General features: G+C 38.7%; 1 protein-coding gene across 1 annotated transcript in view; it reads right to left on the bottom strand.

Annotated features, from left to right (window-relative positions):
• ITPR1 (inositol 1,4,5-trisphosphate receptor type 1) overlaps window positions 1-17,205 on the bottom strand; it is a 2,510,606-nt gene that overhangs the window by 821,202 nt on the left and 1,672,199 nt on the right. Inside the window, exons 37-38 of the mRNA XM_044076407.1 lie at window positions 11,653-12,367; window positions 9,977-10,252 (exon numbers count right to left, since the gene is read on the bottom strand). Of these exons, the coding sequence (XP_043932342.1) occupies window positions 9,977-10,252; window positions 11,653-12,367 (991 nt within the window). The remainder of the gene's footprint in view (window positions 1-9,976; window positions 10,253-11,652; window positions 12,368-17,205) is intronic.

Raw genomic sequence — 17,205 nt, 5'->3', positions numbered from 1 at the left:
AAGATTTAGCCACGAGTAAGAACTGTTTATATGCACACCTTGAACAGACACCAATCTGGTTAACAGGAAAAACAATGCTCCTAATTAAGTGCAAACCAAGTTATCCTTTAAATTATCGACCAATAACTTGCCTTCCGACGATGTATAAAACTGTACACTGGAACTGATGCTGACAGAGTTTATAGTCATTAGAAGAAAATTCAATCATGGCAAAAGAGCAAAAGGATAATAAAAGAAAGTCATTTGGAACAAAGGATCACCTGTTGCTAAATAGGCGTAATGGAGAATTGTAAACAGGGGAAGAATCTAAGTATGGTATGGATTGATTACAAAAAAGCATTTGATAGTATCCCACATTTATGGATAAGAGTGCTTACAAATGTATAAGATAAAACCCTACACTGATCAACTACATTACAGTGACCATGAAACAGTGGCAGACCACTTTGCAGTTAAGCCATGATAAAGGACAAATTATTCCAGGAATAAAAATTCCAAGGGGGATACTCTGGGGTGACACAGCTGCTATTCTGTCTTGCCCTTAACCCTTTAAGCTGTTTACTTAATAGATTAGGCCATGGCAATATTTTGGCTCCTAGAAAACAACAAAATGTAAATACCTGACATCTTCCTTTGTCGGTTTAAAATTGTATAGATCATCTGATGAGGAACTGAAAGTACAACTGCCACTAGTCAAAACTTTTTCAGATGATATAAGAATGTCATTTGGTGGTGTTTGTGCAAAAGCAACCCTTAAAGCAGGAAAACTGCAGCACCAAGAAAGCATCAGTTTGGGACAAGAATGTCAAATAAGAAGTTGAACAAGTGGGAGTGTATAAATATTTGGGAATTGGTCAAGTATCAGCAATAAAACATGAACAAATATGAATAAAACTTAGGAGTATTTTAGAAGACTTAATCCTGAAAACAGCGTTTACATCTTGGAACAAAATTCAAGCTATAAACCAATTTGCTCTTCCTGTCCTAACTTATTTTTGGAGTGATCAACTGGCCCCAAAACGTGTTGGATAGATTAGATAGAAAAACAAGAAGGATGCTTCATGCTCACCAAATGATTTATACAAATCCATGTATATATACCAAGATAATGTAATCTCCCATTCCAAAGGAGGTATGGGCCTCCTTAAAATTGATTACATGTATAGATTTGTAATCATGGGGACTGCACACACATCTGCTGACCTCACAAGACCCAAACATAATGAAAGTTTTGAAACATGAGAATAAATCTAAGACTACTTCTGCTTAATCTAGCAGAAGCTTATTGTCGAGCAGGCATGGAAATCAAACCAGTAGTAGATAAAAATCAGGCAGCAACTGAATGTGCCAAAAAAAAACAAAGAATATAAGGTAAAAGATCAGATGAGAAGGAAAGAAATGTGGAAAAGGCATAAATACAGTTACAAGTACAGAAAACTTCTGGAGGAACTTCATGTTGATCAGGATCCAATGCAGGAATGGTTAAGGAGAGGCAAATTCAAACCAAAAGATGAAAGAAGGTTAATATTGGTGGCCCATGATAGTGACCTTTTACACACTGGTTTATTAAGTCCATTGTACACATGGGAGAAACAGACAAATGTAGCTTTTATAAAACAGAATGGGAAGCAGTTGCACACCTAGTTCCTGGGGTATGCAATATTAATGGCAGAAAGATTGAATGGGCGTGCCTTCATTGAAGGTTGTGCATCAGGGCTGGTAACTCTGCACGTAAAAATCCACTACCAAACATTAGCGGACCGGAGTTCCACTGTGGCGACCCCTAACCGGGATAAGCCGAACGACACAACAACAATGGCAGAAAGATTGTATACTGAAAGGCATAATAATGTGGCAAGACTGTTGCACTGGGGCTTTTGCAAACATTATGGTATTGAAGTGGGTGAAAAACATTGGAAACACGAGCCACAAACCATCATAGAAAATTAATTCTACATCCCATGGGATCACCCATTGTCGACAGTTCAAAAGGTAGAAGCAAGAAAAACAGATGTAGCGGTCCATGAAAAGGCAAAAGTAATAGTGATCATTGAAATTGCTACACCCATTGACTACAGTGTCTTGTGTACAGAGAGTGTCCTAAAATATCAAGACTTGCAGGCAGAAGCGAGAACAATGTGGAAGAAAAATACCCAGACAGTTCCAGTAGTAGTAGGAGCAAACATGTCTTATTAAAAAAAATATATACAGTCGTGTTTAGATAATGTTACCAATACATGTAACACATGTAACTCCATACGATTTGCAGGAGTCGCCATTACTGGGCACATTGCGGGTACTGCTTGGAGCACTTCTGGCTAACATCAAAGATTGAAACAATACTAATTTCATTAACTTTAATCATACTTTGATTTAGGAATGGGGTCCATTCCCTTTATGGTATTAGAAACCCAAATGATTTGGAAAAACTAAAATATCATAAATTAGTAGAAAGTATTCTAAGAATTAAGCACGAACATGGCAAAAGGTAATAGAATGAAAATAGGCCAAGAAGCTATTTAGACAGCATTCTAGAGAATGCCTTCCTTATGAGAGATTTATGATTTTTGCTTGGAATTGTTTGCATAGGTATTTTTATATCCAAAACAGACTCCAAAGAATTTTTCCTCTGGTAGATTGCAGATGTAACATTAATCAGGTTGCCCACAAATTGGGTGAGAGCAGATTGCTGACCCATGTTGCCAGATGGTAAGACTTGGGCTTGCATAGTAGTTGGGGTGGGGTTGGGGGGATTGAGATGGAGAGGTGGGTTGTTGTAGTAGACCCTAAAGATTTATGGATGAATTACTTAGTGGTATTCTGAAGTTAGTGTAGCTAATCTTTCATTGATTAGTGAAAGAATTCGTCTGTTGGCAACCTGGCTGTTAATGGTGCTGGTCTCACCGCAGTTTTGTACTGCTGTGAATCATTCTCATTGTTCCTTTTCTCACCATAAGCAGAAGCAGAGCTGTACTCCCAAGCTGTTACCTGAGAAGTGGATCAGGAGTTTTGTTCCATATGTTAACAGTGGTCTGTAGAATTGGAATAGCTGCCTTTGGGTACATGCCTTGCTAGCACATTCAGCAGCTCAGCTCAAGGATAAGACAAGCTATGCAAAAATTCAGAATTAAAACTGAAGTGGTTTCTACCAAAACAGCAAACTGATCAGTCAGGGAAGTACCACTCACACTACCTGTCAGTCTGGCATCTGTTACCTTCTTCTCCTTCCTTCACCAGGAGCAAAACAGTAATGCAGATTCCAAACTGGCTGCTATGAAGTGGTTATCAGACTAACGTTAATTCTGTAAGAATTCTAGGGAAAAATGTTCCTCTGTACCTTCTGTCACCAGGAGAAAACAAAAGCACTAATCCCAAGATGATTCCTGAGAAGTGGGTTTTAAGTTCTATTGGTAGCCTTGCACCCAATGTTGCTGATTTTAAAAGTATATATTGTAGCACTGTGATAGAAGAAGCGAAAGAAAGTTTACTTCTAGCTTTAGCTGTCAACTTTGATCTCCTCTTGCTCAGTACTCTGTGCTAATGAGATGGGTCTAGAAGGAACTTACAAAGTCAAATTCATAGTATAGGTAGACAACTCTAGATCAATAACTTTAACAGAACAACACAGATCAGCTGGTGCATTGGGCACTTAGTGTACTAGCTCTATGAAATACAGTGGGAGGACTAATTTAAGTAGCATAAGGGGAAAAATTTCATAAACAGATAATTCTGTGCTTACTGCTGACAGCCAGTGAAAGAGGAAAGGAAGGGAGTTTTATGGCCAGATTTCCATAAGGGGCAGACTGCTTGACTGACACTGGATTTCAAGAACACATCGGGGAAGAGGGTGGGGGAAAAATAGATTTCTATGAATTCCTGTCTTAACAGCTTTCTGTGGCAGAGTTTGTGAGCTTACTTAGTAAAGCCTTGAAATGATTTTGCTTCCCTTTTAAATAAAAAGCCTGGCTACTAGCTCTTTCCTCAGTTCATAAGTGATTAACCTTAGGTGACCTATTCTGATTACTGTGACCCACCACGAGACAACTTTGGTTCAGTACCTAAGCAAAATGTTTAGTATGTAAAGGAAAATTATGTGCAATGAGAAATACTCCACAGTAGACAAAAATGCAAGAAAAGTTTAAAGAAAAGCACACAAATCTTTCAGCATAACAGTTTGTGCCAGAAAGTGAGCTGATTCAGTAAGTTTTGGAACATCATTCTCTGTTGTACCAGAAACCAGTGAAGATGGTGGAAGGATCATGGCCTACAAAGTTTCCAGGTTAAATTGGCCATGGGTGTTTTAGAATAGGATGTCATGTCCGTAAGGATAATCCTTGGAAACACTGCTTCAGAGAATGTGCTTGGAATAACTGGGAGCTTCAGTGGGTAAGCAGGATGGTTGTGGATGGTACTTTGTCCTCCGAATGCTGACTTGACATACTGAATCTGTTCTGTTTTGTTTTTTCTCATATATGTTTATTGTGTTTTTCAGACGCACACAGTGTCTGAAGAGTTCTAGGCCAAAATCACTTGGTTTAACAAATAAGCAAATCAAATGTGAGGGACTGTGCATTAAAATGACTATCTGCCAAGCGGGAAAAAAGTAGAAAGCCCTTAAAGTGCTGCTGCCACCTAACATGGAAGTCTAATGTTAGTTTACAAGGAATAGTGGTGATAGTTAACCTTCTGTAAAGGTTTAGGTTTGCCTGATTTGCAAGGAGTAATGAGACCATAAGATCTTAAATATACTGAAGTACTTTCTGGGGTAGAGGGCAGAAAATTACTTTTGTACTTCACATGTTAGAAACTTTAAAGTTATAAAATGCATATTTGAAGAGGGATACCTGTTACTAGGTAAAAAAGCATAACACACCTGACAGCTCTAACCTAAGCTGAAAGTTACCTGCAGTAACAGGTAGTTTTCTGAATCTAAGTGGGGCACCCATTTTGCTAAAAGCACTAGCACTGGACGATGGTAAATGTGTAGTTAGCAGGTAACATAGTCACTGATAGGAGCATTCTGGGAAAGACCACCACTCAAGAAAAATTGCAATCACGAATCATAATGTCAAAGGTTCTATGTTTTTATAATCCTACAGCACGTTGAGGGGCAGTGACACAGCCCCCTAATAAAAATAACCCTCCCCAAAGTTGCACAAGAAAATGTTATGACTAGTGCTTGTACCCTGCGAACAATCACTTTTTTGTGCCACTTTTACCTATTTTCAGCATTTCAAGTTAGAGTATGCAAAGCTTAATATTTTGCTAAAGAAATCATTCAAATCACTGACAATTTTTTTTTTCTAATTAACTGTTGATCCTTTCAGCATTGCAAACTTAAGAAAAAACAGCAAGTAAAAAAATTGAAAGGGATGAGTAGGGTATTTTGTAACTGATGATACAAAATGGGGAAATAGATGTAGTCGCTTTCACATTTTCTAAAAGGCTGTAAAGGACCTGGTAGCTGAGCTTCATTACAGAGAGCAAGAGATGGTACACTCTAAATAGAATGCTCAATTGGCCCAGGATATCCAAGATGGAGTATGCAGTTATGGTGCAGTCATTACTGATAGCCAGGGATTTGACATTTCATTATATTTGGAGGTGTGGAATGGGGTCACTGTAGTCATGACATTTGTAGAATGATTTCTGTTGCAATTTAACTCAGCTTGGCCTCTCATCCTGGTTGCTATACTCCATTTTGGAGAACACCTCAACAATGATTTGGGAAGAGATTAAAATACTATACTATATATGCCATGTATAGATTAGGATGTGTGTGCATGCCATGAAAGAGAGGAGCAAACATGTTACCTGCAGCTGTATTTTTAATATTATAAGCATTTCACCCAAGTGATGATTTTAGTCTGTGCCATTGTTTGCCAAACCGTTTATTGTATTTATATTAATGGATAAGAAGGGAGAACTGTACCTTTGACAGCTATCAATATTCCCCCTTGAGATCCATAATCTCTGCATTTGTCCTTGTCCCACACATCCCACAGAAGTGGAAGGGGGGTAGAGGTTGCTGTGTTGAACCTGTCTGACATCTGTACTTCCACACAAACATAGCTCTGATTACATCGCCATGCTCTGACTGGATATCCTCAGTGTTGTTGATGTAACCTTCCTTTGCTTGGAGTCACTAGTTCTACAGTTTTGGGAAACCTGTCTCCTACCAGGATGTATGAACTTGTTTTGGTTTTGTATTTGAAACTCTCCAGTTAGCTCCTACAAAGCCAAGCTGTTAACAGTTCCCTAGGATGGCTTAAGTGACCGTTTGTGTGGACTTAGGGGAAATAATAAGAGGGATCTTTGTGTGTATATATGATGAACAACCAAACACATTAATCGGGAGTTGTCAACAGGGAAAACCAAATACACAAAAAAAAATGTATAGGACTTGCTGTCTAGGAACAATTGCGTCTAAACCACCAACAGCTGTTAAAATAGTTGAATAAAATACAATTTAGTTAAGGCTTTCATCCTAAAACATAACATGGACTTCATCAGAACAAATTAATGAGCTGGTTAACTTAGCACATCTCATGGAACTATGAAAAATCGAGTGATCATTTATTCGTAACATGTGCGATATGCAAAAAAAAAAAAGTGCAACTCATACTTCAGCTGACTTAATTTTTAACCTACTGGTAAAATATTTTCATTTAATCCAGGAGATAGGCAGCTTAGAGCTGATACCATCTCATGAGGTTCTGGTTTGGTCTTCCATTTTCCTCCTCTGGTAGGAATATTAACTTTCTCCAAGATCAAAAGCAAAAATGCCTGTAAATTCAGAGTTCATTGAATGCTTAGACAAGTCATTTCTAACTGCACATTTTCCATTGCAGTACTTATGCTGCTAAATTCTCTTCCATTCTGTTTTATTTATTTTGTTGTATGTATTTAATTTTTTAACATTTGTTTACTGGGAAACTGACCGGGACTGAGCCCATTTTCAGTGGAGGCCAGGGGGGGGGGCACTGCAGATGTATGTCTTTGGAATGTGAGAGGAAAGTGGAACACCTGGAAGAAACCCAGGTCACATAGAAATGCAGGGAGGACATTCAGACTCCGGACAGAAGACACCCCAGCCGAGAATCGAGCTGGAGAACCTCCTGCTGTGAGGTGACCGTGCTAACAGCTGCACCACTACATCGCCAGAGTGTCTTTGTTTACCATTTATCAAATGTGTTACAAAGAATGCAGCAGGGTAAACAGACAATTCCTTCCCAGTTGCTATTAAAATGATCCACACCTCTCCATGTAACAATGAATTAATTATCTCCTCTTCCTTGGTGACCATTAATGTATAGACATTTACAACTGCACTTCAGTGTTTGTGCAACCTGAGGAGGAGTATATCTTTTGCTGATTTTCAAATACATTCTTTAAAATAATTATTTTCCTAAAATGGTGGGCCATCCCCAATAACATATTTGCATAACCTTGTATTGGATAGTATCAACCATTCCTTTGTGATGATGACTTTGGCTAACTTGCTGTCCTGAAAAAACAGAGTAACAAACACGGTTTACAATTTCTGTATCCCATAAATTAATATTCTTTTGATTTGTTTTGAACAGTCTCTCTCCAATAGGTCCATAGTTGATTCTATCCTTGCATATCTCGGCTGCCAAGTAATTAATATTTTTAGGCTACCCTTGTTCAATGAGCATACCGACTCACTTGATTGCTGCCTTCACAAAATCATATTCATTGGAAACCAACCTAGAAATTTGTGTTAGTTGACCTCTAACTATACCCTTTTCTGTTGTGGAGGATAGCAACTAGTAGAATGAAGAAATGACTGTAAGTAGGTTTCATATGCAAATTCGTTTGAAAGTTTCTACACACATCCTTAGAATAGGTTATGTCCAAGTTGTCAATCTTGTCCACGTTGGGTGTATATAAAAATCTCAAAAAGATTTTAGTAGATTTCAGACAATGGTTGCATTTTTGAAATGTGATTATTGAAAACAAAGCATATTTTCTGCCACCATGATAAAAAGTTGATGGACAGAGGGTCATAGACAGTACCTGTAGCCACATCTGGTTTAAATTTCTATAAACAACTTTAGACTTGTTGAGTGTGGTATTTGAGGTGTCAGTATCATTCTGCTATGAGCATACTGTTGGTATGCTGTAGTCTGTTCTCATTGCATTAATTATTGCACAGTCCTGAGTGTTTTTCTGTGGTCATGGTTGTCTGATTTTGTATTTAAAGTAAGGGAGTATTTGGCTCTTCTGTAAGTAGCTTAAATTCAAGATAGTTGGAGTAGTAGTGTACAGTTGTGAAATCTGGAATCCAAGTGGAAAAATGAAGTAGAGCCAAGTAAGTTCTTTGGCTTGAATTCCATGCTTGTTTTATTACTATACGCAGACTTTAGTAAATACCAGTTGGATACCTGGAGTAGCCATATGCAGTACTACTGGCAGACTGAGTCTTGAAATGCATATGGAAACTTTGATGGAGGTGAGGACAGCTAGCTTGTGCATTACTGTGTATGTTAACACCAATTTTTTCTTTGAAAGACTGCGTAGTCTTGGATGCTTGTGTAGTGACTGGAAGGATAAATGTGTGTGTTGTGCTTTAAACTGGCTGCAGGTTGATTTTTTGCAAAGTTTTTTATGAACTATTTGATGAGGGATTGCCAAGTTGCATGTCAGCTATTTGCATCAACATTATATATTCATAGGCTTTCCTACTGGGCAACAGTCTAGCAAAATTCCAAGCTCCTACACCCTGAGAACACAGCTGCCTACGTGGAACTGTTCACAGAAACCCTGAGCAATTGTATAAATAGCTGCATAGAGACATCTGCTCCTACCCAACATAAACATAGGACAGCCACCAAAAACAAACCACTTGGGTGGAATTCCAGTATAAATAGGTTGTGTGACAAAAGAAAGAAAATTGTTTAAAAAAAAACAAAGCAGTGGTGTTGCCCAGCAAGTTAAAAATGCCCTCCTCAATCTTAAGTAACTCGGGACTAATTAAGTCCGCCAAAACCAAATTTGAGATTAACATTGCCTCTACAGCTGAGGGCAGCCTTAAGACATCAGTTATTTCTGCAACCTTAAAGGCAACATCCAACAATGTGCCGAACTAATAGTGAATGGAACCACCTGTATGGAGCCAGTGAATGTAGCATATTTGCTAGCTGATAAATTTAGCTCCAGCTCACCACCCAGGAAATACCATTCACCATTTCTCCAACTATCAATAAGGGAGCAGGTTCTCACTGCTCTCCAAGGCCAAGAGCGATGCTTCAAAGGGTACTGTTAATATCCCATGATGCCTCCTGAATATGAAGTATGACCTATGACCTATCAGGTCAGCTATCATGTCTAACCAATAGCCTTCAGACATTCTTCTTGCCTAACAAATGGAGGAATGCAAGGGGTTACCCCTGTACAAAGGGGGGGGGGGCTTTCACTGGCCCAGGGAACTACTAATGTGTCTGATTAGTCTCGTATGCAAGCCATGGAAGTAATTATCATGGATATGATGAACCATGACATAGGAAACTTACAGATTTTGGACACTAGTTCAGTTTTAGAGAACAAAAGTCCTTCCAGGAGGCAGACAACAGCAATTTCCAATGTAGTTCAAAGAATAATCCACAAAAACAGTCTTCAAAGACAGCTCCACAAGGAAAAACAGGAACATTCAATTCTGATAAAACACAGCACTGCTTTATTCGAACCAAACACAAGCGCTTTCACTACTGCTTCTTCAGGTGTATGAAAAAAGTTAAAATAGCACCTGTTTAAATACCAAACAACTGAGCACATGATCAATTAGTTTAAAGGCAACATGTCACAAAAAACTTGCCTAAAGGATAAAATACAAAAATACATTTAAAACACACATAAATATATATAACTAGATGTATAACTAAATGTATAAAGTGCATAAATAAGTATACATAGAAAATAATGAATAATAAATAAAACTAATAAAAACAATTACCTGTGTAGTTTCCTTTTCTTTAATGTTGGCTTCATGGGCATACTGTCATTCAAACCATGGCCAAAAGTAGCCCTCAGCATAACAATCCACCTAGCTTCAAGTTCTTCAGTTCTTCCACTGACATCACTAAACCTGTCACTAACAATAGCTTTTGATATTACCATGAACTTGAAGCTGTGGTTGGTACCTTTCTCTATAACATGTTTTGCTAGGGCATTAACCCTAGAGCCTTTGGCAGTGTGATAAACATGCTCCCTGATTCTCTCCTTTAACATCCTGTTTTTCCAACATAAAAACTTTGACACAGAGAGCAACACCGCAAGATAAACAACATGCTTAGTATAGCAACTAGCACTAACCCTTATATCAAATATTCTTTTGGTGTCAGGATGTTGAAAGGTAACTCCCTCTAAAATGTAAGTGCACTGGTTGCATTTGCCACATGGTTTAGTACCACTAACTACATCATCCAACCCACATCTTTTAGGTATACACAACCTCCTCTTCAGATTTCTCTTATTCTTAAAAGTAAACTGGGGCACTTCTCCTATTATGTCTTACAAAACTGGATCTGTCAACAGTATATTCCAATGCTCATTAAATACATGGGTGTACTTCCTAACATCTCTAGTGTACGGAATACACATGGCAAAGCTTAGTGTCACTACTCAATAAATTCTTCTTCCTCTTATCCCCACCTGAGAAATAAGGTTTAGCTCTACTAGTTCTTAGTTGCCTAACCTCAGAACTCCTATCCTCCACCAACCTTCCTTCATAACCTCTGCCCCTTAATTCCTCACTGGTGGTTTTAAGTTGTTCAAAGTCACTATCCCTAACATTCAGCCTAGAGGCTCTAAAAAATTGATTCTGTACAATATTGGTAAACACATGCCTCGGATGCATACTATCCCTGCTGAGCAGACTATTAACATAACATTCCTTCCTGTGTAATTTAGTGTAGATATCCCCAGATTCATTCTTCTCTACTAAGACATCAAGAAAACTAAAATTTCAAGAAGGTGGTAGTCCCATTCAAATAATTAACAAAAGTTAACAATTCATCCTCAGTGCCTCTCCACAAAATGAAAAGATCATCAACAAATCGCCGGTATAAAATAATATTCTCTTCATATGGACTGGAGTGAATGAATTCCATCTCCCAAGCCAACATGACCCCATTAGCATAACTATTAGAACAGGAACTGCCCATAGCTACACCATTTTTCTGATGGTATACTTTACCATCAAACATGAAAACATTATTCTCCAAAACAATGTTCAACAAATCCTGTATTAATGCTATTTCTTCACCCCTATATAAATCACTAGAAGTCGGTAACCTGCTCAAATATTCAAGACCTATAGAATTAGGGATGACAGTAAATAATGAGACCACATCTAGAGTGACTAAAAACACAATATCCATCCTATCAACATTCTCTGTACATACAAATAAATCATTTAAAAAATGTTCAGTGTCCCATAGTAATATTTGATGTTTCTCTAGTAGTGGTTTTAATTTAAAATCTAAATAGATTGAAATAGCTTTAGTACACCATCCACCCCCTGAGACAATTGGTCTCATAGGGGGCCTAACTAAATTCTTATGTAGCTTGGGCAGTCCCTGTATCTGAGGTATCACATAATTCTCAAACAAAAATACTTCTGCAATTCACAATTTAAAATCCATGCTCCCCATCAACTTAATTTCATTACTAATAGAAAGTGCCATGGTCTTCACTTTCTGTAAAGTTGTGGGTTCATAAAAACTGACATCTGACAACATTTCTCCCATAAGCTGATTATAAAATTCAGCATCAAACACCACAATCCGGCCACCCTTATCAGCTGGTCGTATAACTAATTTGTCATTCTTCTCTAAATCACGCAAAGCACATGATTCTTGTTTATTAAGATTATTCCTACCAAAAGTTCTCTTATCACATTGTGCATTGCTATATACTTCATAGATGTCAGCAATGCATATTTGTTCAAAAGCATTAATGACAGGCGAAAGTATAGGTGTATAGCAACTTGGTTTAACAAACTTAGAGAGGTCAGAAGGCTTAATACCAGCCACCTGTCTATACATAGTTTTTAGCATTAGATTTCTCGTAAACAACTTAAAATCTAGAATCAAGTCAACTATATTCATATCTGAAGCAGGGATAAAAGTTAGTCCCTTACTCAAAACACTATATTCAGATTCAGTCAAATAATGACTAGACAAATTTGTTACAAATGTCTTACTTGCTGTTGGAAGGCCTTCTTTATGGGCCAAATGTTGTCCATGTTTTTTTCGTTCTTCCTTTTGTAGCGCATAGTGCTTCTTCCCCTGTTCTGAACATTCTCCTTCTTCATACCAGTTCTCCCGACGGACCTGTCTCGAACCTGTAAAGGAAAATTTAACTTGTGAATGAGCAGAGCATCTGCTCACCCATCTGGCTGCCCTTCAATGCCACCTATACCAGCCAATAAGTGATTCGAATAGTTCAGTTTTGTCAAAGGCAGGTCATGCCTACTTAACCTGGTGGATGATTTTGAGAAGGTCAGTAATGTTGACAAAGCAAAACTGTGCACGCTGTCTACCTTGACCTAACTAAGGCAGTCAACACAATACCTCACTCTAGCATTGTAGATAAACTTACAGAAGTAGGCATAAGCCCACATGTTACCTGATCAGTTGGATTGCTGCTGAGATACATGAAGTTAGGATAGAGGAATCCACCTCCCCAAAGAGGCCAGTCATTAGCAGACTCTCACAGGCAAACTAGGCAGAGTCATTGAATCCCCAAAACACACAGGTACCCTTCAAAAGGGCCTAACTCAGACAAGCCACTGGTACCATAGTTGAGGAGACTAATTCAGTGGGAAAAATGCATTATATTACCCTTTGGAAGTATGGTTACCCTTGGAAATTACCACATGTGATAAAGCATTTTTAAAATTAGACCCAGTGATTAGGAATTGGGAATGCAGGTTGATGGTAACTTGACCTTAGGTCACCATGTGTCCACTGGTGAGAAAGTCATTCTGTTCCCTATCTAAATAAGGGCATGGCATCCAGGTCCAGGGAGGTCACTGATATGATGAGAGCAGAGTACAGTGTAACAAACCTCGATAATAGTGCACCCTGTGGCGTGTACCTGAGCAGACACTTGCAGCAGCTTGAGAGACCTCAGAGGTTTCAAAGAAATGAATACTGTGAGTAAAACAGTCCTATGTGGACTGTCTCAAAGCCCTATCCCATGCACCATCTTTTACAGGCTGCAGCTCATTGATCTATGCCTAGCCTACAAAGGTATAAGGCGTCTGCTGATTGCACAAGGAAGCATCTGTTGCATGTTCTCAAAGCAGCATCAGAAATACCCAATCTAAGGATTTAAATCTCATCTGTGACAAAAACAGGACATGTTGGTGGGACAGATGTGTATCTCAAAGATTACTTCTCTGGAACAGGCTGGCCAACCATGTCAAGCAAAGCTAATCAATAACCCTATTTAAATGTAAATTGGACCAGTGGATGGGAAATCACACATTTACCCCTGGTTTGTCATCCAAGTTCCTAATGGATGGGGCAGCCTATGAATGCTTGATGTGTACAAGCCTATATCGTAACCATAAAATTCTTTATGGTATTGATATGTCAGCAATATTTTGGAAAATTTGAAGTAAGCTTAGCTAAACTTAAAATGGCTGTTATGCCAATAGCCTACTAACTACCTATGAACCTATAGCCACACAGAGACAGCAAATTATTTTATACTCATACCCATATATACACACATTCTCATCTAAATCCCTTAGAGCCATGCGCTCGAGGGACTTGAACCTCAGCACAGAAATAAATAGAACATGCTGGAGGGACAGATTCATAACCCAGAGGCTCCCTTCGCTCTGGGATAGAATTCCAATTCATGTTAGGCAGAGCACCTCACTGACTCTCTTCAAGAAGAATCTTGATGAGTGGATGGGGGATCGTAGGTTTGTCCCAGGGATTACTTCCGTGTCACTATTAGACAGAGGCACAGTAAACTAAACTTTAAAAAGGGCACAGTATACTCAAATCGAGGGGTGGCATAAGCCAAACACAATTGGGCTAGGCTTATAAATGCCCCAGGGCAGATAGCCTAGTATGAAACTATGAACTTATGTATATGTAGAAAGAAAGAAAAAGACATGCATTCATAAGCCATATAGCTAAAATACTGATATGCCCTTAAGGGGGTCATTTGGTTATATCCCATGGACCTCCACGACAGATGGTTTGTTATTACACAATGACATTAACTTCGCTGGGTCAGTCTTAGTGTTTTAGTGAATGGTTTGTGTGACATTTTTACGCTTTTAAATTTCAAAGTTTCAAAATTTCACATTTCTTGTGGTTCAAGACCCTAAGATCAAAGTTTTGAAACTTCAAAATGTAATAAATTAAAAAAAAATAATTTTTGTTTTTTGCTGGAGGCATGTCCCCCTGCACCCCCCACATCCCTGATGATTAAATATATCTGCTCCTATAGCAAGGAAAACAGTAAATATACCATTCTGCACCATATGGTAATCTCCATTTAAACGGCTCAGTTTAAAACCTTCAATCTTATGATCTCAACCATTAGATATACTAAGTTCTGAAACTTTGAAATTTAGAAGTAGACTGATATATATATGTGTGTATATTTATTTTATTTTACATTTGTTGACCGGGATAGTCTGACTGGATGCATGTCCATTTTCAGCGGGTGCCCGGAGAGAAAAGCTCCACACAAATGCTTTGATATATACAAAACATTTTAACAAGACAGTTTGTAGAATACATGAGAGAGACTGTGTAAGCAAATTTTACATCCGTTATTTACACTATACATAGTAGGACAATAGACCGAAGACAGAATTATGTAATTCTTCATTAAGACACTTGACATGCAATATTCAATTGAGTTAGTCTTTGAACACAGAGATGATGCTAATCAGCTTTAGAGCAAGGGCATAGCCAGTGTGATTTAAAATGTTTTCTGAGATATTCTTTGAATAATGTATGTGAAGGTTGAAGCGTGAGGTCGGCTGGGAGTTGACTCCAGATTTTATTAGTCGAATTGGCAAATAAGGCTTAGCCAGCTGAGTTGTTGGATTTGATTGTTTGGATAAATAGCAGTTGGATGTGTGGAGTTTACTGCGATTACTGTATGGGCTGACAGTATTTTTGAGTGCTGCTATATTATCCGGGTGGTGGAGAGCTTTATGAGCTGTTGTGAGCTGGGTAAACTGTAGTAGGGAGGGAAGTTCAAGTCACCCTAGGAGATTTAGATTGTGGCAATGGTGAGTCCTGTAGGCTGAACCAGTGGCAAATCTAGCTATATGGTTGTAGCAATGGGATAGTTAATTTCAGTAATGCGCAGGCCTGTGAGTAGGGGGGAGGCATAAAGGAGAGTGGATAAAAGGTGAGAGTGGGTAATGGCAGTTCTGCCGAGAGGAGTGAGGAAGGGTTTAAGCGTATAAAGGGATCCAAGTTTTTTGTTTATGGTTTTGTTGGTTTGATTGACGTGCACCATATGTAAGGTTATTGTCTATTGTGACTCCCCGGAGTTTGGTTAGGGCTTCAGGGGAGGTAATTATCCCATTGTTGCATATTATGGTAATGGTTGGAGGGTTGGACCTAGGAGTGGGTATGAACAGGAGCAGCTTTGTTTTTTTAGGGTTTAATAACAGACTGCGATTAGTGAGCCAATTTTCAACAGTATTGAATGTACTGTGGGTTAAAGACAGCAGATCAGCTTGTGAGGTGGCTGAGCAGGTCAGTGTGGAGTCATCTGCATACTGAATACATGTTGCATTAGGAATAACGGTGTGGAGGTCATTAATAAATGTGGAGAATAGAAGGGGTCCTAGTATTGAGCCCTGTGGGACTCCTAAGGAGATGGGTAGACAGGATGATGGATTTTCTTGCCATAGGACTGCGTGTTAGCTTCCAGATAGGATTGGAGAAGAGTGATAGTCTAGGGAGAAACCTTTCAGGGTCTGAATGAGTAACTGATGGTTAACCATATCAAAAGCCTTAGATCTAGAAAGACAGCAAAGGAAAGTAGATTGCTATTATGGTTGTTTATGACAGAGAGGAGGGGAGAGAAGAGCTAATCTGGTGCTGTGAAATGGTCTAAAGCCATGTTGAGAAACAGCCAGCAGCTTGCCTTGTATTAGCTGGATCATGAGTTGTTTATGGATGCATTTTTTTAGCTAGTGGAGATAGTATGTAAATGGGTCTGAAGTTAGATAGTTGGGTCTGAAGTTAGATAGTTCTGTGGAGGTACAATCTTTATGTAGAGGTATAGCATGGGATACTTTCCAAATTGAGGGGACAGAGGATTCAGATAATGTTCCATTTATCAGGATTGAAATTGGGTAGGCTATAATGTCAGCAGCCTTTTGCAGGTATTCTGCTGGGAGGAGGTTGGCAGTCAGAATGGTAGGTTTTAATTTCTTTATAAGACAATGGATAAGAGTGGTAGGAACAGGTTGCAAGCTAAAGGAGAGAGTGGTATTAGGTTTGTCATTATCTAGGTTAGAGGAGGTGGGAGTGAGTTGGCTGGCCAGGGTCTGGATAGTTACTGTGAAGAAGCTATTGAAGGTATTAGCAATGTTTCCTGGTGAATCATGGGTAGAGACTAGAGGGGAAGGGAGTAGGAGTATGTCCTGGGTGAAGTAGCTTATTTATGCCAGCCCAGCATTTGAGGTTTCTTATGGTTTTTGTGTTGCAAATGGTAGTAGAAGTTCTTAGAATAGATTTTTTAGTATTGTTTCTTAATTGTTTATATCTAAGTTGATGTGCGTCTTTTGTAGCATGCCATATTAGCATCTTTTGAAAGCCATGGTGCTGATTTAGTTTTGGTTCTGATTGTGCAGGTAGGGGCATGGGAGTCTAAGATGGCTAAGAATCTGTTATTGAAGTATTCCACTGCATCATCCAATGGAAGTAGGTTTAGGGGAGACCATTTGCATGCCTTGAGTTAATTTTGAAAGTTTGTGAGGTTAGTTATAGTTGGATCTTATTGTTTTGTAGGATGGTAATTGGGAGTTGTCTGCTTTGAGCTTAATTATATAGGTGAAGTAGAGGTCACCAAGGTCATTGGGCAGAGTCCCTGACTTGTATAACTTGGAAAGGCCATTAATATGTATCCAATCTAAGGTGCTTTCTTTGCTATTGGCTTTATTAAGCCTGGTGGGAAGTAGTAATG

Source organism: Protopterus annectens, chromosome 7.part0, assembly GCF_019279795.1.
Source record: "Protopterus annectens isolate FY-2018-M chromosome 7.part0, PAN1.0, whole genome shotgun sequence".
Lineage (NCBI taxonomy): Eukaryota > Metazoa > Chordata > Ceratodontiformes > Protopteridae > Protopterus > Protopterus annectens.
Note: the sequence above shows the minus strand (reverse complement) of the source record. Positions and strands in the feature narration are given on the sequence as shown.